We start from the raw sequence: 25,631 nt of genomic DNA on the forward strand, positions 1-25,631 counted from the left end.
GACAGCAAAGTCTTTATATAAAACTGCATCATCATGTAGTGTGCATGTAGCACACACAAGCTCTGTAGTCACTCTTACGAAAGTTTTAGAGACTTAAAATATTTTATTAGGGGTTTCTTTTTAATTCCTTAATTTGTAAATCAAGTGCCTTACGTACCATGACTTCAATTGTACAGGGCTCTGAAGGTCTTTGATATAGAACACCATTTAATCTCTAATACCTTCTGGTTTGTACACATAGAAACAAGTACTGTGTGTTTCACTAGAAAGCTAGGAATTTCAGCTTTCTAATGATACAAAGCTCCCATTTTTAATCCAACAAGATGCCAGATATTGGACTTTAAACCTGTCACTGGTGGAGGACTGAATAATGCTCCTCATGGACTCTCACTCGGTATAACTTTTTTTGTTTGGGATAGGTGTCTGTATGTGTGGAGGGGAGAATTCTTCATTTGCGGGGGGAAATAGTTACACTTTTGTAGCAGATGAGTTTAAAGATAAAAATAGGGTCTTTTAACACCGCTCAAAGGTTAGGAATCTGGATGGGCAATTTCCCAGGAAAAAATAATTTCAGACAGGGCATTGATAAATACTGGTTTAAACCCAGCATAAACCAGGAAACTGGGAAAAATAAAATTATTATTAGAAGATCCGAATGAAAATTACTGAGAAATATTTAGCAATTCGATAATAGTTTTGTAGAATATCTCATTTAAATAATATTGAAAACTGAAATATGAGTTCTGACACGAATAACTTCCTTGAGAAAATACCAAACCACAAGATATACAGACATTCCAATGTTTGGTATTATATTACATATATTAGAATTACCCCATATTGCAGTTTTACTTTTTGCAACCCAAAATTAATCTCCAAATCTACTGCCTTATGTAACCACAATTTGAACTAAACTAAACCTAAATGTAATGTGGTGTACATTAACTAAACAATTTTTAACATAGAAAATGCCTTAAACTGGGATTAACCATGATTTTACTTAGTAAAAGCCACCTCTGGTAAATACCATGCCATCCTTGTTTGGAATGTTAGGAATAAGGAGGGGAGATGAACTTAGTGGGCAGAGGGCAAATGAGGCAGTAAAAAAAAGCATGATTATAGAACCCTATGATAAATAAATATCAGTTGGTTCTGGAATATATTACACAGCAGCCTCGCCATGACCACATACATACATCACGTATAACACAAACACACAGTTGTTACATGTTTTACCTAACATTTTACTGCAGTGCCCAGCTGTCTAATCAACACTACCCAGTTTTCCTGTATTTTCCCCTATGAAGTACAGGAGGAAATAATCTACTGCCAGGTAGAGGTATTTTCTAAAAAATATCAGCTGTTCTGTATAGGTGCACTTCAGATGAACTAAACTGCACGACACCATCATGTACAGTCTGTGTGGGTACGTACATGAACTGTCATGAAGGCCATCAGTTGCCCACGGCACACAGCAGAATCATTTGCCCCTCATTTCACATTTAGGCTGCTGAAGCCACCTTGTTAAATGGTATACCTACAGAAATGCAATGTTGTTGCAGCCATGCTGGTCCCAGGATATTAGGGACACAAGATGAGTGAGTTAATATCTTTTATTGGACCAACTTCTGATGGAGAAAGAGACAAGTTTTCGAATTACACAGAGCTCTTTTTCCAGACCTACTGCAATGCCTGTCTCTTTCACCAACAGAAGTTAGTCCAATAAAAGATATTACCTCACTCATCTTGTCTCTCTAACAGCTAAAGAGACACATTTTTATTCACAAAGACTCTTCAGAAATCAGCTATAGGTTTTTTAATATACTTTTCTGCCTGCCTGCCTTGATGTCCTCCTGTGGGGAGTGAATTTCCAAAACTGGTTTCATTCCCCAGTGAATTGGTCAGGCCATGGGTATTGAAGCTGTCTCTCCCTGTGTTACATTACATCAATATAATGCTGTGTTGAAGTTCAAAGAGGCCACATACACCCTCTGCCTCAAACCCAGTTTGCTGCTGCCCAAAGACAGTCGATGCAGCCATGCAGTCTGTGAACAGAAATCCTGGTTGTTGCCTTTGAAACACTGTACACTGACCTACTGAAACTCTCTGTACTTAGAATGTTGCTGTACCGAACTTACTATGCACATTTGCACTATCCTTGTTTAGAAGCTGAGTTGGAGATCTTGCCAGAGCACTGAGAGAATTGGACTGGCTTCACTATGTTACTGTCTAAATTATTAATATTCATACAAAGATTGATTGAATACAAGGAGGTGCCCTCCACTCGCTCCTTAGCTTGATGTTAACTTAATGTCTATTAGTCCTGTCTGTGAAGTTGAGCTTTATTATGAGGCCAAGTATAAAGCTGATATTTATTCTTGAAGAAATTATTCCTGAATGTAGTCTGGACAGCTGTCATTCATATGTTAGTTAGGATGGCTTAAAGGGAGAGTTTGTGTTTCCTGGATGAATTTATTAACTGCAAATTTATGCAGCTTATTGCTGATGACAAGAAAAAATTGCAAGTCTTTGCTAACTCTTTCACTGAGTCCCTGTAAGGCACTGAACTATGCTTTAATGCTTATGCTTTAATTCTGTAGATAAGGAGGAAGGAACAAAGCTGATTACACAGTGACAAGACCAACACAGCCACATACAACCCCTAAGACCACCACCATATAACAGGAAAAACATTATGCATGCACTAGTAACCACTGGATTTCAAATTACTATAAATAAATGGAGTGTTCTGCGTATAATGTACAGTTCACACAATGACTAAAACGTTAGCGTGCTTGGAGGATAGCATATTTCAAAGAGGCCTTTGCGAATGTTTTCCCCACTCACGACTAGATAGCAGAGACCATTAAAAAAGGAGCAAAAGGGAACAAAAAGCAGAAGGGAGCTCAGGAGGGGGTGCATATTCTATGCTGTAGAAAATCGTAAGGTCTAATTTTGAACTCATCTAAAAAACAGCTGGTATGCCTTTCGTGCCCAGACTTTAAACTTTTTTCCTGCAGCCTTGCTCTAAATTATAGTACTATAACAGACAGCAAATCCTGAGTATGTTTAAATCCTCCTGGTGACCCACGGACATATAGGCCTGCTTAGCCACTGCAAAGCCACAGGAGTAATGTTTGTGTCCAAGAGGCCTTCACCAAGGTTTTCCTCATTTGTTACACCATAGGTAAACACTTGAAGGAACTGAGAATTACTGCATTACATAATGATGGATTCCAATTAAATACACACAATTCATGTAAAGCACGTTAATCAATGTTACTGCAGAAAGTACAATTTAGTCCATAAAACAGCTCAGTGCAAATACTGGAACCACATAAACAGGTGTGGTCAGACCTGTTCACAATGAGGGCCGAGTGGGGAAAAGGTGTTGCCAGTCTTAGCACGGGATCAATGCCTCCTGGAACACAAAGGTACAGGTCTCAGAGATCTGCTAAGACATGGTCCACCGGTCTCAGTTTGCAAAGCACTAGATTGCATGTTTTCCAACTACTTAATAAAGAATATCCATTTGTAATAGGAAGGGTTCGTTGTGCTTTATGTTTAGCATTGTATGTTAATGAGCTCCGTAATCTGGATTTTCTTTGTGCTTTTTTAAAAAAACATGAATAGACAAATCTACATTTGATGAGAGCAGCCAGTGGGCAGACGCAATCCAGTTGGCCCCAGTGAGTACATACAGTCCAAGCCAACTCCCAATTCTGCCTCTGTGGCATGCATGATAGTCCTCCCCACGCAACAGAGATACCAGAGAGACGACAATGCTTGGGGAAGCTTGTGGCAATAGTGTGTGTGTGTGGAGGAGGCTGCGTTCATAAATTTAATAGCTTTAATCTACATATAATTTTGAATTAAATTACAAATTGCTCTGAATTCTCCTTTTATTTTTCAGATTTTCTTCAGCACATACCTCTTCCCACACAAGCTGCCAGAGGAACCGCAAGTAAGTAATGTAAACTAATGGTTACCTCTCTCTCCCCCCACCTGTTTACTCTTCTTCACATTTATTCCTCTACAATAAAAGTTCCTCAAAAGTGTTCATGTCTGGTTTTTAATTTTATAACACAAATTTTAATTTGTGTTCTGAATATGTGAGCACATAGTACGGCATTTTTTGCAGCAAAATTATTGGTACTGTTTCTCATCTCTCTCTGCCTGTAAGATAGGTGCTATAGTTCCCAGGAATCGAACCATAAAGAGCTTAAATGAAAATCACCGTGTAAGAGCTAGGGATAATATATTATTATTAATAATAGAGAGAGAAGGGAAAAACTATAACTAGAAAGTATAAAACTTTCAGGATTTAACTAAAATAGCTTTTCTATAAATAAAAAGTCATGATATTATAGCTACTTCAGCCCCCTCCAGGTTTAGAGCGAAATCCCAGATAGATAAATTAGTGGGGCAGTTGATGCAGTCATAGGCATATGATACATTTATTTACCATTTGCTTTCCCACCACATTACTTTTACATGCACATTTACACATCCACATAATATATTATAAATTATGTATATTACAAACAAAAAATTACATTAAAAAGAACATTATTAAGATTGAAAAGTCAAGCCCTCAAAATTTAGGAAATGTCTGACTTAAGGTTGACTGTGCAACTTTAATTAGCATCCCCCTTGGACATAAGCATGAGGATACAGTCTTTAATTACATGTTCAGAGATTATTTTTCCATAGAACCCCTGCCTCATTCAATGCACAGGTGAGACCTACCCTGGGGATGAATCACGGTTGTGTCATAAAGGAGACCTGCTCATTTGTTACAGAAGTTGGAAGACATGCAGTGCATGAGGTATGGGATTGCAGGAAAAGAAAGGATGGTCTCATGGTCAAGAAAGTTGAATGCTACCCTAGGAATTGGATTCTATCCCTGCCTCTGGCAAAGTTCCTGTGTGATACTAAGCAAGTCACTTAAACCAAACTTTTGACAGGTGGTCACTAAAAGCGTGTTCCTCATTTTCTGGGTGCCCAACCTTAGACCGTGGGGTCTGACTGCCAGAAGTGCTAAGCACACGCAGCCAGGGGCTCCAGAATAGGGAGAACCAGGGGGCCATGGCCCTCCCACTTTTTGAAAGTGGACAGGCCTAGCTCGTACACTTCTCGCAAGGCCCCCCCCCCGTCCTTGCACCTCCTCTTCCCCTGAGCCCCCCCCCCACGGGCAGGTTGGCAGCTGGAGCCCAACTGGGGAGCCCAGGAACTATGGGGTGCCATGCCATGCACTCTCCACCTGCTCGGGGTGGGGGAGACCAAGAGCAGCCCCCAGCCTGTGTCCCTGCCCTCCAGCCCCTCCACCCTGGGCAGATGGTGTGTCTGTGGCTCCTCACAGCTGTCTGGCCACTCAGCTCTTTCCATGCCCAGGCTGAGGCTCTGAGGCTCCCATTCCCCGGCTAGAGCCCGGTCGGGGTAAGAGCCGCACAGACAGCTATGGGGAGCCACGGACCAGCCACCTGCCCTGGACGGAGGGCTTAAAGGGCAGGGACACGGGCCGAGGCTGCTCTCAGTCCCCTCACCTTGGGCAAGTGGAAGGTCCATGGTTCCTGGCCTGCTCTGGCTTCCAGCTTGGCTGAGGGCTGGACGGAAGGGGCAGGGCCATGAAGGGCGGGGGCCCCTTGCCCCCCCCCCCACTTTTGTGCAGGCTCCACTGCCCCTGCTCGCAGCTGCAACTAAAGTCATCAGGAGCTATTCTTAAATATATGAGTGCTATATAATGTGAAGTACTCTGAAAAATCTGGTCCTAGTAATCTCAACTGGACTCCCAAAATCAGTAGAAACATTTGACTGTAACCTCTTGTGACGTCATCAACTTGACAGGCCTGTTGTGAAGCTAAATTAATGTTTCTGAAGCATTCAGATACTGTAGTGATGAGTACCATACAAAAGCCTATGAGGAAATTAATAATTCTATCTTCAGAGTAGGCTGTTAATAATTTGTAGTAAATAATGCCTAGGGTCACACATTGAATAGTCAGGAAAAAACAAAATATTGAAAAGCTGCTCATTAAATTAGCACCGCCCATCCTGTGCACTGAATGAGACAGGGTTCCTGTGGGAAAAATAGTATGTGACCATGTAATTAAAGACTATCCTAATGCATATGCACTGACACTTCTTTAAAACTCCTTTTTACTAGCTTAATCAGCACTTCTCTGCATCCCTCTCTCTAATTTATCTAACTTACGCAAGTTAATGTCATGCCTTTTAGTGAGAGAATGCACCTCATTTATTTAAACTCAACCTACTCCTTTGACTTTCTGCACATTTTAAAGTAAGGAATGTTCATGGGCTGGCAAAATTCTTTTACAGATGTCTTGAACATGCTACGTGTGTACACATGTACACACGCGCGTGCACACACACAATTATATAGCAAAGCTTTCATCAAGATGTCCTGTTTCTTTCCTGTCTGACTAAATGGAACAAAAAGACAATTCTAATTATTCCTTCAAAAGTTCTATAGAAGTCAGAAACCAACAACAAAAGTAGCATGAAAGGATTTCCTGAAATACGAAGAGATTCTTTAACAATCAGGTAATACTTTTTCTTGCTTTCCACTTTACTACAGAAGTGTGAAACTCTTACCATTATAGAATGGTTCCAGAGCGGTTAAAAAAAAAAAAAGACAAATACTGTTCAAAATAACCACGCAGAGGGTGTCCAAATGTACAAATGACTCCATTTCACTATGGCAACAGGTCTCAAAACTTTTTCACAGTATGGTCCACATTTTAAAAGAAAGATTGTGAATGGGAGAGAAAAAGTCCATGAAACAAACCACATAACATCCAGCTGGCAACTACAATAGTTAAACAATTGCTTTACACTGAAAAGTAAAAGTCTGTGATATACTGTATTCAGTTTCTAGTATTGCAATCGGACAACTGGGAAAAAAGGTTGCTCACACATTGTTGTGTGACCAACCAGACCTCCAAGGACCACCAATCAGTGTTCCATGGACGAGCAGAGGCCCAGGCACCACAGTTGTGAAATGCTGCTCTGTAGAAAGCCTAGGAGTGAAAGCTGCCCCTGTGCACAAGGTCTCTGCACCACTTAAGGCCTATTTTGAGGAACAGTGGGACATAAGTGCCGCACAGGACTTGAGTTGTCTCTTTGCACAGGAGTAAGTTTCACCTTATATGCACTGCCTTTATGATGTGGCAGTTAATTAAAATATGACAGACTGAAGTGCAAAAGACTAGGTGGGTCTATGTAAAATTCAGAAAACTAGCTGGAAAATACACTGGAGTGGGAAGACATAGATAAGGTAAGAAAACTTACAAGCAATTTTGATCTGGGAGAAGCAAATCCACAACATGAAATAATAATTTAGAGCCTCCACAGATCAATATGTCAAAGGAGAACCTGTTTTTACCTATTTTTTATTTTCATTATTATTTATATTGAGAGAAATCTTTTGAGAGGTGTAAGATCCTTGGGTAAAATGAAAGGGGAAATTATTCTTTAAATGAAGAGACAGTGAAGCAATGTAATTAAAAACTATCAATAAAGATACGAGTACGAACTAATTTTACACTGCATCTGTTTTTTGCCAAAAGTTATAAAGGTTAGGCATGGTCCTCAGGTTTTCTGGCAAGTTAACTACATGGCCCATGCTGTTGTAAAGTTTGGGCAAGTCTGCTTTCAAGTATCTGTGGCTCATACTGAAGATGCTTTCAGCAAAGACAACAGGTAGTTAAATATGCTTTAACTCTAGTTTTTTTTTGTTTTTGTTTTTTTTTTAAAGAAAAAGCTTCTTTCCTGTGCTGAAGGTCCCTTGAAGCCTGACCATGGACACTGCAACCATTTCAAAGGCAGGAAAGGCTGTGGTCTTCTCTGTGGTGTCCAGTGCCTTTGAAGTACCCATGACAGCTGCTCCCAACAGATAAGAACTTGGGGGTGGGGGGGAGGGGGGGATTAATATACTTTAAAATACACCAGCTGTAAGTAGAACAAAGCTGAGCTAAAGTATATTTCTTTAAAAAACCACCAATTTCTCTCTACTGAGAGTTCCCTCAACAGATACTTCAAAAGAGAGTACTTGTGGCACCTTAGAGACTAACAAATTTATTTGAGCATAAGCTTTCGTGAGCTACAGCTCACTTCATCGGATGCATTCATTTTCCACTGCATGCATTCGATGAAGTGAGCTGTAGCTCACGAAAGCTTATGCTCACATAAATTTGTTAGTCTCTAAGGTGCCACAAGTACTCCTTTTCTTTTTGCGAATACAGACTAACATGGCTGCTACTCTGAAACCTGTTAAAAGAGAGTGACGCTGTGAATCAGCTGAAGCTGAAATCAAGAATGATGTGTGGCCGACACTAAACATTGCAGGTTCCTAGGATTTCTCCTAAATTCTTTATTAATTTTAAGTAAATTAAACTGAATTAAAAATTAAATAAAACATGCAGGTATTATTTTTAAATTACTACAAATTACATTCCAAATCCAAAAAGGAAAGAATTAATCATCCCCAAATTGGAAACCTTTCTTTTGTACGTAAAATTAAAAACTACAGAGTACGCAAATTCTAGGAGATACTAGCATATCCCATATACGGGAAAACTGGGCTTTCAGCCTCAAGCCTCAGTAAGAGGCAGATCTTTACACATTTGTGTTGTCCTTACTCACAGTACTAGTCTCTTTGAAATCAATAATCAATGGGATTACTTGTAGAAGTAAGGACCACTACTCATTTAAGATAAAGTTGCAAGACCAGGCCCTACGTGCTCAAGTTGCTAGACAGTCAAAATGTATATTTTTCTTTCCATGTATCAATTCAATTTTACAATAGCAATCAGACACTTGAGGCACAACATTTCAAAGCAATTATTTCATTTTTCAGATACTTAAGTTATTCATACTTTGGCCTGTTATCTTATTACATGACCTGAGGCATGCTATAATCATCCAAAAATGCATTACCTGTTGTATCTTATTGCTCAATTAAACAGTCAACTTTAATCAATATTTTGAAATATAGCTATTTATCCCTAAACAATGACAAAAGATATATGTCCAATAAAACAAGGCAAGGGGAAGGCTGCTTTCAAAAACGGTATAGAATCTCTCCTGATTATAAATAAAGAACAACGCAGAGGAGCGACACAAGCTATGGTAGAGATCACCAATTGTTCATGTTTGCGTGGTTTTAAGGAATATTTACGTGAAATCTGAACAGATATAACAGAGAAAGCTAGTAGGGGATAAAAATGATACATTTGAATATTCTACTGATGTTCTAGTAGCTTGATGCTTAATACTCTTTCCTTAGGTTTCAGTGATGTTACATAAAACGTAGATGTTCTTTTGATACAACAAAAGTGGTAGCGAGCCAAAACAAAATGAAACCACACAAGACCTCCTCCTACAGGATAATATTCAACTTGGTGTTTACCCTAATACTGGTATTGCTAAAGAAAGTCATTTAAAATATTAACTAGAAAATAGGTTTAAATACTGAACTTACTTCTTGTAAGTTTTTCTTCTTTTAACTTTAGCTTTTACTTTTGTGACCCAGATATCCAGGAGCCCTGAATATTGGAAGCACCAAGGTACAAGAGAAAAAATTGCTCACTGGTTTTTCAAGCCATGACATTTTAAAGAATTACTGTTTTCCTTTGAAGTATGACAAATACAGTCAAGGATTTGTCAGGGAAGCATATTTACGCCTTTGGTATTTCCAACCATGTACATCAAGAGAAAAAATTACCACTGGTCTCAAGTAACAGTAATGTGGTAACATCAGTTTAACTTTTGGCAAACTGCAGACTAGCGTACAGTACTACAGATTACATTCTTAAAGCTATGGAAATACAATCTGTGTGAGCATTAAATGCATATTTTCCTTGCAACTTTTAAGAACCATGCACAGTGGGAGTCTGGAGAATTACATATGGCAGAGTCCACCAAGCATGTAACACTAAACTGATAGGAATGAAGCGTAAAAGAAAACTGCACCAATTTTTGCTAAGCACAATGTTCTGAAAGGCCACATGCTAAGAAGCATCTACCCTACATCTAAAATGCAAAAAAATTTCACTCCAGCTCCTTTATGTCACTCTGATGGTGTAAAGAGGTCATTATAACTGCTGAAACCATCCCCAAAGAATATTCATGTCCTACTTGAGCAGACCTACTGGAAAGGATCTATACCAAACACCTGCAGCAATCACACCTGATGTAAGAAGGATGCTGGGGAGAAGATAGCATAGTTATTCTTGGCTGAGCATAAGTTGGAGCAGTTAGTCCTCACACTTCCCTATTCCCAATTTACACTGGTGGCCAGGCAGGTCCCTTGGACAGATTGCAAAGGTGGAGAGAAACAATAGGGGGATTAAAGCCACCTTTGGCCCTTACTCCATTCCTGCGACGAGCAGAGCTGTGGATGAACATAAAATCTGTCCCAAAATCTTCATTTCAAAATGAACTTTTTCAAGTATCTTTGGCATTTCTGAGCCACTTTACTGAAGAGCAATTTACTAACACTAGCATATCAGAATCCAATGTATGGGATTGTGAACTAATTCCCCCCATTTTAATATGAGCTTTAAAATGAAATCTAAAGAACAATTTAAATTAGTGAATGATTAATTAATGATCTGATTGCTAAGCCAGTATGAAAGCAAGATAAACTCTGGTCTGCAGTTTCTGAAACTGTACTCCAATATTACTACTGCGGAAATTAATGTTGCCTTTTACCAAGATGTCACACAGCAGGTGTTAGGCTACATAATGAAAAGAGTAAAAAATGGGATACGCACTATGGAACACTTACTGCTGAGCATAGCGCTGTTTACTTGAAGAAACCACCATGCTCAGCAATGCAGGATTAGTTCCAAAACTTCTAGAGTCAAATGTGACAACTGATTAAGCAGTGCCCAGCAACATCACACAACTAGTTAAAGACGGAAAGTGATCACAGACTTCAAGTAACGAGGTATAACAGTCCCTCCCGTTTTTATGACATACTATCTTGGTCTATAAAGGTGAAGTAGTAAAAATAATCTTCACACTAGTCAAAAACAAAACCTATTCAACTGGGAAACACAGAGCTTTGAGATTTTGTTTTGACTTTTAGATCAAGGGTTATAAGATCTTCAGACTGTTCTTAGAGTTGACTTAGAACTCTGTCATAATAGAAAAGTAGCCATTTAAAGTCAGCAGACCAACAGTCATTGCCACCCAACTGTACCAGTGGGCCCAGAAACCTCATGTTAGTTCATCTTACAAAAGGCAAAGTATGTACCTTAAACAGATACCAAGATGAAGTAAAGCCTTCACTCTCCCAAGATGACTCTACTATAGATGGAGCACAGTAGCAATAACTATCTAATCATAATTGAAAAGTTAGATAAGGCATCCAGATTACAATATGTCAAACTACCACATAACACCAAAGCTGTACAGAGTTTCATCTTAGTCTATATACACTAATTTACTCCATCCCTAGGCTTTGGTTGCATGCAACTTCCTTGCTATCTTATTTGTCTCTGTAACCTCCTTAATCATCAGATCAAGCTTTTCCCCACTAATGCAAGTAACCTCTGCAATGGTCTCTGCATGTGTAAGAAACAAAAACTTATTCCCATGCTCTACTAGAAATAGGGTAAACACATCAGTGCTCCCTATCCATTTACTACAGGTAGCTTTTAATTGTGATGGACAGGAATTGTGACTATGCTTTTACTGATGAGCTCTGTACAAACAGGAGTCCAACTGTGACACAAAATTTGAATTAAAAAAAAAGTGGAACCCTGACTATTCCTTAACCATTGGTAAAATAAAAATGAGAGAATCATAGGTATTTATAGCTATAATTGTTCCAATGTGACAATATAAAGCCGTCATACCTGCATGTTACTACAGTTACATTATATGTGAGTCAAACCCTTCACAGTATACAGTGACATCATGACTGGTAACCATGACAATTCTGTCTGGGGATGTGTCAGACTCTGATTTGAAACCATCTAGTCTCTTTAATTCAATTTACCATCAAAGTGACATATCAGAAGCATTATTGTTCCACCCAAGCTCTGGACAGGACCCTCCTTCAGGACCTAGTAAAGCTATCCCATCCCTGAACTGCTCAACCCAGAGACCCTTCTTGATATAGTGAGGCAACCCAAACGTCACAGAATCATAGAACTGGAAGGGACCTCGAGAGGTCATCTAGTCCAGTCCCCTGCACTCATGGCAGGACTAAGTATTATCTAGACCATCCCTGACAGGTGTTTGTCTAACCCGCTCTTAAAAATCTCCAATGATGGAGATTCCACAACCTCCCTAGGCAATTTATTCCAGTGCTTAACCACCCTGACAGTTGGGAAGTTTTTCCTAATGTTGAACGTAAACCTCCCTTGCTGCAATTTAAGCCCATTGCTTCTTGTTCTATCCTCAGAGGTTAAGAACAACAATTTTTCTCCCTCCTCCTTGTAACAACCTTTTACGTACTTGAAAACTGCTATGTCCCGCCTCAGTCTTCTCTTTTCCAGACTGAACAAACCCATTTTTTTCAATGTTTTCTAGACCTTTAATCATTTTTGTCACTCTTCGCTGGATTCTCTTCAATTTGTCCACATCCTTCCTGAAACGTGACACCCAGACTGGACACAATACTACAGTTGAGGCCTAATCAGCGCAGAGTAAAGCGGAAGAATTAATCCTTGTGTCTTGCTTACTCCTGGCTCCTTACTCCAGCAGGATGTTCGCTTTCTTTGCAACAGCATTACACTGTTGACTCACATTTAGCTTGTGGTCCACTATGACCCCCAGATCCCTTTCCGGAGTACTCCTTCCTAGGCAGTCATTTCCCATTTTGTATCTGTGCAACTGATTGTTCCTTCCTAAGTGGAGTACTTTGCATTTGTCCTTATTGAATGTCATCCTATTTACTTCAGACCATTTCTCCAGTTTGTCCAGATCATTTTGAATTTTAATCCTACTCTCCAAAGCAGTTGCAACCTCTCTCAGCTTGGTATCATCCGCAAACTGTACAAGCGTACTGCCATTATCTAAATCACTGATGAAGATATTGAACAGAACCGGACCCAGAACCTATCCCTGCGGGATCCCACTTGTTACGTCCTTTCAGCATGACTGTGAACCACTGATAACTACTTTCTGGGAATGGTTTTCCAACCAGTTTTGCACTCACCTTATAGTAGTTCCATCTAGGTTGTATTTCCCTCATTTGTTTAAAAGAAGGTCATGCAAGACTGTATCAAAAGCTCTACTAAAGTCAAGATATACCATGTCTACCGCTCCCCCTATCCACAAGGCTTGTTACCTTGTCAAAGAAAGCTATCAGGTTGGTTTGATACGATTTGTTTTTGACAAATCCATGCGGTCATTTATCACTGTATTATCTTCTAGGTGTTTGCAAACTGATTGCTTCATTATTTTCTCCATTATCTTTCCGGGTACAGAAGATAAGCTGACTGGTCTGTAATTCCCCGGGTTGTACTTATTTCCCTATATTTGGCACTATATTTGCCCCTTTCCAGTCGTCTAGAATCTCTCCAGTCTTCCATGACTTTTCAAAGATAATCGTTAATGGCTCAGATATCTCCTCAGTCAGCTCCTTGAGTATTCTAGGATGCATTTCATGAGGCCCTGGTGACTTGAAGACATCTAATTTGTCTAAGTAATTTTTAACTTGTTCTTCCCCTATTTTAGCCTCTTCTGATCCTACCTCATTTTCACTGGTATTCACTATGTTAGACGTCCGATCACCACCAACCTTCTTGGTGAAAACCAAAACAAAGAAGTCATTAAGCACCTCAGCCATTTCCACATTTTCTGTTATTATTTCCCCCCCTCATTGAGTAACGGGGCCTACCCTGTCCTTGGTCTTCCTATTGCTTCTAATGTACTTGTAAAATGTTTTCTTATTACTCTTTATGTCTCGAGCTAGTTTGATCTGGTTTTGTGCCTTGGCCATTCTAGTTTTGTCCTTACATACGTGTGTTAATTCTTTATATTCAGCCTTTGTAATTTGACCTAGTTTCTACTTTTTGTAGGACTCTTTTTTGATTTTTAGATCATTGAAGATCTCCTGGTTAAGCTAGGGTGGTCTCTTCTCATACTTCTGAGGGCTGAATGTGTTGCCTCTGCAATACGTCCTACTCATGCCAGCCTGGAAACACAAACCTGGGCAGGGAACGGAATCTAGGTTTCCCTCATGGAAATACAAATTTGTATTAGCCCAAAAATCTAGATAATGGATTACCTGCAGCTTATGGAGCTATCATATCATTGCTGTAAATCAGAAAGAAGTCCTTTATTTAGAAGATAATAATGCTGCTGCAGCCCATAAAATGGCTCAATCCTCTCAGCCCCCAAAAGGTTTTACTGAAGAGCCAGAGTAGTTGTGAAAGGGAAAGGAACAGAAAAATAAGAAGCTTCCTACAATAAGCAGAAGCAAGCTATTACATCCTGTAAGCCAGAGAGTTACTGTAACTGCCTATCAAAATTAGGCATTGGAAAGGCTTATTACATCTTTAAAATGATAATCTATCAAAACCACTTAAATAAGAATCTTTTCTAAAAACATAGCTCGTGCCAAAAAATGAATAAAAATATTAAAAACAAGACTAGACTAAAACTAAATTATCTAATTTTTTGATAAGAGAAAAAATAGACAGGGGCAGTCAAGCCATTTTATTTTTTTTATAAATGCATTTTTTATTTTTGTAGGGCTGGGAATCCTTTAGGAAACAGTCAGTGCCCAGAGATAGAAAAATAGATGTAGAGGAAACAAGGAGCTTTTGTATTTAATGCATGGCTTTGCAAACAGAGTAGCCAGCTTTGACAGAAAGGAAAGAATGCCAACATAATGAGCGAGTCAGACCAAGAGTAGGCTGGACGCTGGAACTGACTACATAGAAAAGACAAATGTCACCAAATAAAAACGTAGCTGTGTTGGTCCCAGGATACTGGAGAGACAAAGTGGGTGAGATAATATCTTTTATTGGACTTGGATATTGGATAATAACTTTTGTTGGTGAAAGAGACACGCTTTCTTCAGCTATTTGTAGCTCAAATGCTTGTCTCTTTCACCAACACTAGTTGGTACAATAAAAAATATTACCTCACCCACCTTGTCTCACCAAATAAAAATGGCAGACTGACCTGTTGCTCATATCTTTGTTTGAGTTCTTCAAACTGCCAAGAGAATTCTTTTGACTGCTTTTCACGGAGAGATTTTGATCTGCTTAGATCTGATTCCACCTTTTCCATCTACAAGGTAAACAAAGGGAATATTTAGTTTTTAAATGCAGAGCTTCAAAAACATTTTGACACATTTTTGATAGATGATGGTTAATCAAAGACGTAAAGATAAAAGTCAATAATAAAAAATCCCCATTTGTAAGGAAATGAACATATCAGTATGTTGAGGATCATTATTTAATTACACAAATATATCACCTATATCACCGGTTTCTGATTAGCATGCAAGGTCTTATTTTTCATTCAATAGTTGTAACATCCCACAAAAATCAACTGAATATTATATATACATGACTAAAAATACTTTATTTAAAAATATACTGCTTGTTGAAAATTTAGTGAAAGTAATGCTCTGAGTTGGATGCACAAACTATACATTTAAAATACATTTATCTTAAAATCAGTAAAGAACTTTAAACGAGAATTATTTGGCAGCAAGTTCTCTGAAAACAGTCATTGCCTATGAATAATGAGTCACAGATTCCCCTATATGGTAATAAAGGAAGCAATTTCATAACTCAGTTAACAAAGGCTTTTGTATCAAAAGCACAACTATCATCTCTGTGTCACGTGTCCAAGGTTTATGTACATACAATACGATACCGCACTTCTTACCCACCAATTCCTTTTCGATCTAGTTCCTAACCTAAGTAGCAGTACCTCCCTAAAGGGGGCAGAAGAGAGAAGGGGAATATAGCTATCAGGAATCCACTTTCTGCTGCAAGTCCATCAGCTATACCGGAAGAAAAACAACAATGAATTTCTGTACCCCAAGCTAAAATTCCTATTTGGCCTAAAAGAGTGCCCATAGATGTATTTGTCACTGGGCTCAAATCCCACTTCTAAGCCAGATAAGGAGGAGGAAAGTGATCACTAACAATGGGGAAGCCATTTTAATTAAAAGTTATCTCAAGTAAAGGGAAAGATGCATGGCCAGGAATTGTTTTCCCAGATATAGGAAGGGGACAAACTGCAGCACTGAGGGTGAACAGAGGTCACTAGGCTGCAGGCGGAGCACAAACAGCAAGGCCTCTCTTCCATGTCCCCCGAGTAAGCCCTTAAAAAAGGAACCTCGGTTGCTATCACCACCTTCTCTCTCCTCCCTATCCAGTTTAGACCCATCCTTGTAGCCCATTATTTCCCCATCTCACACATCAAAGAAAGGGAGGCCCCTTAGTTTTCCCCAACTAAACTTTACAAAAATGAAAAACTAAAGCAAAATAAAGTCCAAAATATTAACAGAATCATCTTTTTAATATGAAAAGGTTATAAAAATTGACACAGAAAGTATATACAGATAAAGTAATATATTAGATAAACTCTACAAATAAAACAATATGTTTCTGTTATTTAATCTCTAGCACAGAGTATGCATATTGGCCACAAGTGCAATGAGGTTTTTTGATTCTCATTTGCCAATCCCAACAAATACTAGAGCCAAAATATTGTCACAAATTCTGTTTATTCATTTTTTGGCAGTTACTATTTGGCTTTGTAAATACTTTTCTTTTGTGAGTGATGTGTATACAGTGCTTTTAATCTAGACTTCTATAAACCAGTCTGATTTTTCTCCCTTTGTCTTTGTTGTAGCATGCAATGTATGCTATTAAAATCAATTGGCTAACACTTGAAGAAGCATGTATGAAAATATCAGTTATATTTATACCCACATAAACACCAATAAATGAAGTTTTGTCACAGGACAGCCACCTAGATCAGGAAAAAACAAAGCTGAGTTTAAAGTTGAAATTGTTTCAGTCACCCATCTAATGGACATCAGATGACTTAATAACCATGAGCTTATTGAAAAATAAGAAGCAGACTGCAAGTAATTTCACAAAGTCATAAATTACATGAATAAATAAACCAAATATCAATTATACTAACTGATAATACCAGACCCCACTCCATTTGTTACTTCCTTAATTAACATAATGAAAAGAGGATTTCCTAAGTTTAATATTTACAGTAACTATTTTCAGAATCCAGTGTTGCTATAGTTACTACAGATTTCATTTTATGATGTCGGTAGGTCATTCTATGCTCTATCCAACTAGGAGAAAGCAATAGCATTTGCTCCAATATTATATCACTTTGTCTTTGGAAGAACGTATGTAGCTTATTTGAGAATTGGGTGCATGTGTGGAGGGGAAATGAGAAAGGACGGGTGAAAAGAGAGCTTCAGTATTGTTTCTCTGAAGTACTACTTGAAGCTTAGTCACTGTAGCATAGTTTCCTACGTCTTACATTATCATTTGCTCTTTATGAACTTGACCCCAAGAGGTTCATAACCTGCAAGCCTCACTGAAGTCAATGAGAGTTTGAAGAGTTCAGTACCTCTCAAAAACAGTCCCTATATTCTGAACTGCTTGATAACTTAGAAGTTTAGAAGGCATGACTGCCACATGCTATCAACATTTACAACATGGTTTGACATGTCTTAGCTGAAAAAAAATAGCCTTGAAATACTTGTTATACAGAAAATTGTGCTACATGCTTAATAAACTGATTTTCTCTGTCAAGAAGGAATGTTCAATTGACATCTGAGTTTTCCAGGTTTACAGGATGAACATATAGGGCCCAATTCTGCCACACTTGTCACACTGGGTAGTACAGTACCTTATTCTGAAAGGAGCCCCACTGAAAGTAAAGGAATTAGTCAACTTGTGTAAATTTGGTATAATTAATCCCACAGAGCTATGTTAGAAACCTAGGGGTAGACTGTGCTACTTGAGCACCTCAGAGTAAGTGGTGGCATTGTGTTTCAGAGCGACCAGACCGCAGCAGCAAGCCTCCCAGCCAGGGTTGACAAACTCAGGATCACACTACTGCACTACAAATAACTGTGTAAACCATGCTGGAGGCTTGTGCTCAAGCTCTGAAGCCTACGGAAGGGGGTAGTCTTCAAAGCCCAAGTTCTAGCCCAAGATGCAACTTCAAAGTGCCATCTACATAGTTATTTTTAAAGAGGTAGCTCAAACCCCGCAAGCCAAGTATGTTGACCTGGGCTGGGAGGCTCACTGCCAGGCTTGCAGCAGGCTGTGTACATGTACCCAAGAGACTGGAGAGTAATTTGTGACACCCTTTTGTGGGGTGCACCATAATCCTCTCCAAGTGGCCAGTCAGATCCACTGGTTGGAGCTTGCATAGGAAAAATCATTGCTCCATCTATTGTCCGTTCCCTCTCTGCTCTGAAGGGAAGCATTTGGCACACAGCCCTTTGTTCTCCCCCCTAGTGCGAGAGCTGCAATTCAGGCAGATCTTAAGTGGCCATGCAAGGGAAAGGGGGACTCTTACTTGCTTCTACTCCTCTATATGGTCACAAAAAGCTTGGCACGAGGCTCTCATTAAACAGTAAATCCAAAGAAGATCATTCTTAGTAGATGCAACGTCCATTTAATATTCTCCACCAAAACTCTCAAAAATACTCTAATTTTTTTCTGCTATTAGAGACTACTTTCTAAGTAATATCATGATCCTTTGAAATATGCCCATATACTTTGCTACTTTCACTTCAATTCATTTCAATCCTTCACAGACAAATCACCAATGGTAAATGGGCACTTGTGTTAAGGATTTTTTTTTCACAATCATTAATTAAAAAAAAGCACATTGAAAATGTCAGCGTTAAACCAGAAATTGTCAAGGTATTTCAAGGCAAAACTGTATTATCAATCTAATTCTTACCAACAAAGTACAAGAAATAAACAGACATTCTACTGTGCCTAATTAAGCATTTCAAAAGCAAATGGGCACCATTTGGGGAGGTGGGGGGAGCTAGATAGATGGCTGGAAATTTGCTTGAATCAAAGAGTTGCCAAAATGCTGATTCTCCCAAAAAGGTCAAGTTTTACCACAACAATCATGTGGATCAAGTGTTAATAAATGATGTCCAGATGCAGACGTATTTCTGTTGTACTGTAAGCAAAGTAAGGTTAGACCATACATTAATGGAATTCCTATTATATTATCAACAGTGTAAGTTCTACACATAAAAAAAATTCCTTTGTCAAAAATCTTCTCCTAAACCACTACATAAACATTTACTCAGACAAGCACAGCACAGCTCTCACATATCGAATAATTTGCATAATACTAAAATTTTATAATAGACATCAACAATCAATAGACTACCTCCACATAAGGTAATACTTATCAGCTCTAAATGTACCTATTTGTTCATTGTGTGCCTGATATCCATAGGTGTTGATAACCTACAGCTCTCACAAAATCAATGGGAGTAAAAGGTGGGTAGCACAACCTCCCCCTTTGCCCACTCTACTGGCCCCAAATGGTTCCTATAGTTGAGGTTCAATGGAGTCAGTCCAGATTTACACTGGTTTAATTGAGTGGAGAATTTGCCTCAATACATTTAATTTTTAACATTAAGGACCATATTCTGATGCTCTTATTCATGTTGAATAGTACCTTACTACTTACAGAAGTCACAGACTACTCATGCTGTAAAACTACTCAGAATTCTGCCTTAAATGAATAATATCTGAAATATTCATACAGACAAAATGTTTAACAGTTGGTCAGTTCAAACAATAAAAATGTGAAGTTTTACTGCCTATCTAGTTCAAAAAAGAACTAGATAAATTCATGAAGGATAGGTCCATCAATGGCTATTAGCCAGGATGGGCAGGGATGGTGTCCCTAGTCTCCATTTACCAGAAGCTTGGAATGGGTGACAGAGGATGGATCACTTCATGATTACCTGCTCTATTCATTCCCTCTGGGGCACCTGGCATTGGCCACTGTCGGAAGACAGGATACTGGGCAAGATGGACCTTTGATCTGACCCAGTGTTGCTGTTCTTATGTTAAAAAAAGAAATTCTCAGCTATGAACAAATTTCTTTAAATTAGCGTATCATTTTACACAGTGTTTCACTATTACAGTTTTTCATTGCTTAACCTTAGCGTGTTGAGTGTCTATGAAACTACAATATAATACCCCGATGAGGGAAACAACAATCCAAGTCAGTATGCAAAACACACAAAAATTAAACAAAGACTCTGATACAAACCAATAAGATCATGGAGATTAAAAATTATGGCTATTGCTTAATTCATTTTCCCAGGCCTAAGTACAACAGCACATAGTAAATTACATCTCATACTGCACTGGAACTCCTGTAATAACCAAGCACACCGATAAGCCAAATAAAGAATGTCGTGTAAGCATTTGTTCTGCAGTTCCTCACTTGTGATGGATTTCTCTCATCATTATGTCATTTAACAACCTTGCTAATGTCTTACATATCAGGTGGATAATGCCGTAGGTGGTGGTGGTTTTATGTACCAGACACAGGGAATTCTTCCATTTTTTCTCTCTCTCTGTCCCCAAAGTTCCATCTCGTTGTGAGTGTGTCTCAGGTGAGGAGAACTTCCTCCAAAATAGGTCTACACTGACAGCATTATTACAGCAAAACAGCAGTAGCTAGCACTAGACTAGTGACACTTCCTAAGTTATACGTCAAATGCAGTTATCTAAGGCAGGGAATTAAAAGGATTTGGTCTTTGAGTCATTCTTTCTTTGTCAGTAAAAATCAGTTCAATACTGAGCAGAAGCCATTATCTGCATGCCCCAAACTGTAAACTCCCCAGAACAAGGCAGGGTTTTCCTATGTATTTATTCAACTGCTAATACAGAGAGCCCCAATTCTGTTTCAGCTCTCTGGGCGAAACCATAATACAAATAATAAAGAAAGAGAAGATCACAATGATGACAACAACTAGGGCAGCCTGCTATAGTGAAGAGGATATACAGTCAAATTTTCAATGAGGCATCCTAAACTACTCATCTTAAAACTAGCAACTGCAGAAAATAGAGGGTAAATGCATGCGGGTGAGACTATTTGCCTACATGAATATAGGGTTTTGCAGCACCAGTCAGAAAGCTCCTCTGACAATTTGGCCATTAACATTTTCTCTCTTTGGTGAATTAAAATAAATCACAAATATTTTACTGTCTTAGATAGCTTCTATATTTCTTTCTCTACCGTTGTTTCACACCATGATATCTGTTTAAGAACAAAAACAGTCAATTGTTGAGCACTATCCACCAGTTCCATTCAGTAAGATCACAGAAACCACTGTTTGTCATAAGGCAGTCTCTCACTACAATTCAATAAGAATATAAAAACTGCCATACTGGGTCAGACCAATGGTTTATCAGCCCACTATCCTATCTTCACAGTAGCCAGTTCCAGGCGCTTCAGAGGGAATGAACAGAACAGGTAATCATCAAGTGATCCATCCCCTGTCACCCATTCCCAGCTTCTGGCAGACAAAGGCAAGGGACACTTCAGGTTTTGCATCTCTGCCCACCCAATACTTTGGATGAAGCTGAAGGTATCATGAACCTGGACTGAGGAGGCATCAGTGAATGAAGCTGAAAGAAAGACCAGTTTGGTTATCTTAAATACATTTTCTCTTTCTGTATTTAACATACAAATGGAATGGTATTCAGCACATAGAAAATGAAAAAAATACATGGCAATTTTATGGAATTCAGTAAAATGTATTTTTAAATTTCCTGGAGCATTTCAATTTTTTGTTTCTTTTTTTTTTTTAAAGGAAATTAAAAAAAACTTGTCAAATGTCTTCATGATGAATATATTTTCAGGATTATTTTGGGAAAACTTTTTCTTGAAAACAAGTAAATTTCTGGCTCAATGAAACCATATCTTCAATAAGAATTAAAATACATTTCTCACTTGGAGCAGAAGTAAAAATTTATTTATTTAAGTAATCTTGGAGGAACTAAAGGAGAGATTCAGATTAGAGAAAAATGTAGGACAGTGACTTTGAAATTTTAGGGCCGGGTTTATTGCCCTCATGGGTCTAGTTTGCAAAATAAAAGTTGCCCTTTCAAAACAGACTCACAGCTTTTTTATTTCATAATTCCATTATCGGCTCTCCGTACAAGACTTTTAAAACAGAAGATGCCTTACAGCTCTGCTGCTTTTGCACTGAAGACTTTGCAAGAAGCAAAACCAGCATTTCACAACAACAAAAACAAATGTTCAAAATATAGGCTGCATGCAAAGCACTACTGCTTTGTTTCTCACCCATATTTGGTACATATCACACCACTAATATGAATTTAAAAGTTAATGATTTCTGAATAACATATATATATCTGAATAGTATTTATCTCAATTATGTTTATGCTACATTTCATTTCAGTTATCGGTAATTATTTGTAAAATGTTTACTCCTTTTCCATCATTTTACCAAATCAATTTCATACTGAAACAATACAGTAAACAAAAAAAACTTCTCACATAAGAATCTCTCTGCGCTGTACATGGATTATGCAGAAGCAATCCCTTTAAGCAGTTGTAAAATGTTGATTCTTATAGTATCATCCATTCGTACAGCTCCTTTCATCCCAAACAATGCTGAAGCACAAATAATATTTTACAGAGATCTACTGATGGCCAGAAGTGGCAACTGCAACAAGACCACATCTTCCACTATTTCTGTTGCTCTCCAATGCAAGAGGAAAGCCTCAGAACTGAAACAATCTCTATTTTATAGAAGTGTTCACCAGGATGCTTTACCACCAGTTGCCCCTTAAATCCATTCTAAGTCTCATGCTACATATCCTGTAATAAGAAACAACTGGATTTTCCCATTAAAGAGGCAAGTTGCAAGGCAGAATGGATCAGATCAATTCACTAGACTGAGATACCATAAGCATTTTTATGACATTAGTAGGCCACTCCATGTACCTGTGTCTCCCTTTATTTCTCATCCCTTCCCACTCTACTGTTCCTCCTAGCTCCTTCGGGCTAATACATTAATCTAGTTTGTTCTGTAAAATGACTAGCACACTAAGTAGTATGTAAATAAATTATCATTAATAGTAATTTTCAAGTGGGGAAAAACGCTTTTGTTGTCATCTGCTCATCAGTGACCACCATCAGAATGAGCCTGGGTCTGTTCTTATTGAAACCATTGCAAAATTCCCATTAATAGGAGAATGACATGTCCCTAAAAGAATAGCCAGAGAGAAAAAGTTGAAAAAGTGGGAAAGTATAGACTTTGTTCCATAAAAGTATATAAACTAACACATTTTACTCTGAATCCTGGAAAAGCTCTAATCAGTAATACAACTGTAGACAGCCATGTAACAATGACAATCCTGGCTTTCTTATAAAGATGAATCAACTGCTAACAGCCCCCTCTGACTTGCTAGCAAAGTCACTACATTGTGAAAGATTTTGATGTAGCACTATCAAGTGAAACATGTTTCTGGCATTATAAGATCAGAATATGCTACCCTACTGAGACAGAGAGTTTCAGAAAGGCTGGCATTGTGACCTTCTCACCTGCTGTTTCATTTCAGCATAGACTTTTTCTGAGTTCAACTCCACCTGCCGCTTAAACTCCTCCAGGGCAGCATCTGCCTGCTGGGCCTGCAGCTTCTGTACCTCTGTCACCCGAGTCAGCTGCTCCTCCTTCTCCCTAGAAAGTCACAGAAAATTTTCAGAGTTCAAGTATCAAATAAAAGAACAAGTGTGCTGGTGTAAAAGAAAGGCCTTTAACCCTATCAGTTTAAAATAGTATTCAGGTTTCAATTTCCTGTCCCAGCTTATGCCAAACTTTCCTCAGTAATACTTTGAAGAACAGAACAGTAACCTGGGTAAGAAGTCTAGAATTATTTTTCACTTTCTCTTATTGGATTTAGCAAGCCTGTACATAGTACGGATATCATGAAAGCAACACCACCTTCAAAGCCCTCAACTAAGTCATGACAGCTTAAATAATACAGCTTTATTGTGCCACATATAAACTCTTTCTTTAATCTTTCCTTCAATAACTATAATGTATCTTCCACTGATATTTAAATGAAAAAAATGCTTTACAGTAAGACTATATTGTTCCATTAACTGACCACGATCATGTCCCCTGTACATCTCTGCCAAGGGAGACAGGATTATTCAACTGCCTGGCATAAAATGTTAGTATCGAGAACATGAGGCACATGGTACCTGCATAGTCAAATCTAGTGAAAACCCTTAATACTATGTTTCAGAGTAGCAGCCATGTTAGTCTGTATTCACAAAAAGAAAAGGAGGACTTTTGGCACCTTAGAGACAAACAAATTTATTTGAGCATAAGCTTTCAGGGGCTATAGCTCACTTCATCGGATACATCAATACTATGATACCTATTCAGCCTTTACAGAAGTGACAGGAGTTAAATTTCCAAGTCTTATTATCCCAAGGCACTATATCTTAGTATATCAAAGAATGAATTACTATTTTTAGGAGTCTGTACACATATTTGCATTGTTGTTTTTAAAATATTTACAAATTATCAAGATGTAACAAAACTATCAAGATATACATATGTAAATATATGTATATAAGCAAAAAATCATATGCATCTGCCACTGTACTGACATATCACTGTCCTAATTAGTAAATAATTTTTACACATTTTGATGCAAACTTTTAAAAGGAAGAAAAATAAGTTAATCGGAAATGTTTAAGGATACTACATTTTAAATATCAAAGGCTAGATCATAGAAACACTTTTTAGCACACATAGGCATAGCATGGTGGCATAAATGGCAACAGAAAAATAGTTAAAACAAGGCCTGGATCGAATAGTGGTTCTGGTTGACATTTTCATTTTATACACAGGGATAGCTCCTTATGGTGAATATCCCATTTCTTGACTCAAATGATTGCCATTAAAATCAGACATGTTAGAAATGGAAAAGACCAACTAAGTTATCTAACCCATCACCCTGCCAGCACTGAGCTCACTATACACCAACAAGGAATCTTTTAATAAAGGTCTGGGAACTGCCAATTCTGATATGCTGGAAGTTGTTGCATTCACATCCGCTTCTACTGCTTTCATAACACACTTTGACAAAGAAAGCATCCTAAATCTTCGCAAGTTGGAGGACCAGAAGAGGATTCTATCCTCCAAAAGATCAAATAACTTTTGTAGATTATGGCTAAATACACACAGAAAACTAAATGGTGATGTAACACAAAAATATATTTGAAAAAATACCCTACATTTCTGCTGACCTGTACCACCGTAAGAGAACTCAGACGTAAGGAGACTGGGAATTCTCTAATATAGAGCATACCTATTTTTCCCCTCTCCATGTAAAAAAGGAACTGGGGACAACAAAAAGATACACATGCTAATTTTAATTATGATTTTTAGTTGGATTTTCTCACAAAATACATTGGAAATATCCTGGTGAAAACAGTTCTGCCATTTTTCTTTGTCAACCACCTTAGCCTTTTCATGCTCTCGCCGTAATATTGTTAGCTGGTAATATATAACCCTTAGGCAAACATTCTTTATGCTCAATGCCAAAACA

The 25,631-nt window shown here is 38.3% G+C and overlaps 1 protein-coding gene across 4 annotated transcripts in view; it reads right to left on the reverse strand.

Moving 5' to 3' along the window:
• Positions 1-25,631, reverse strand: part of CEP112 (centrosomal protein 112) — a 357,759-nt gene that overhangs the window by 184,286 nt on the left and 147,842 nt on the right. For all 4 annotated transcript variants that reach the window (XR_014714068.1, XM_084647481.1, XM_084647480.1 and 1 more), the window contains 2 exons: positions 23,611-23,746; positions 15,169-15,276 (listed from right to left, as the gene is read on the reverse strand). Coding sequence is in view for 3 of the 4 variants with exons in the window: in XM_084647481.1 (XP_084503607.1) it covers positions 15,169-15,276; positions 23,611-23,746 (244 nt within the window). In the remaining variant the exon portion in view is untranslated. The remainder of the gene's footprint in view (positions 1-15,168; positions 15,277-23,610; positions 23,747-25,631) is intronic.

Source organism: Lepidochelys olivacea (assembly GCF_965140295.1).
Source record: "Lepidochelys olivacea isolate rLepOli2 genome assembly, chromosome: 14".
In the NCBI taxonomy this organism is placed as follows: Eukaryota; Metazoa; Chordata; order Testudines; family Cheloniidae; genus Lepidochelys; species Lepidochelys olivacea.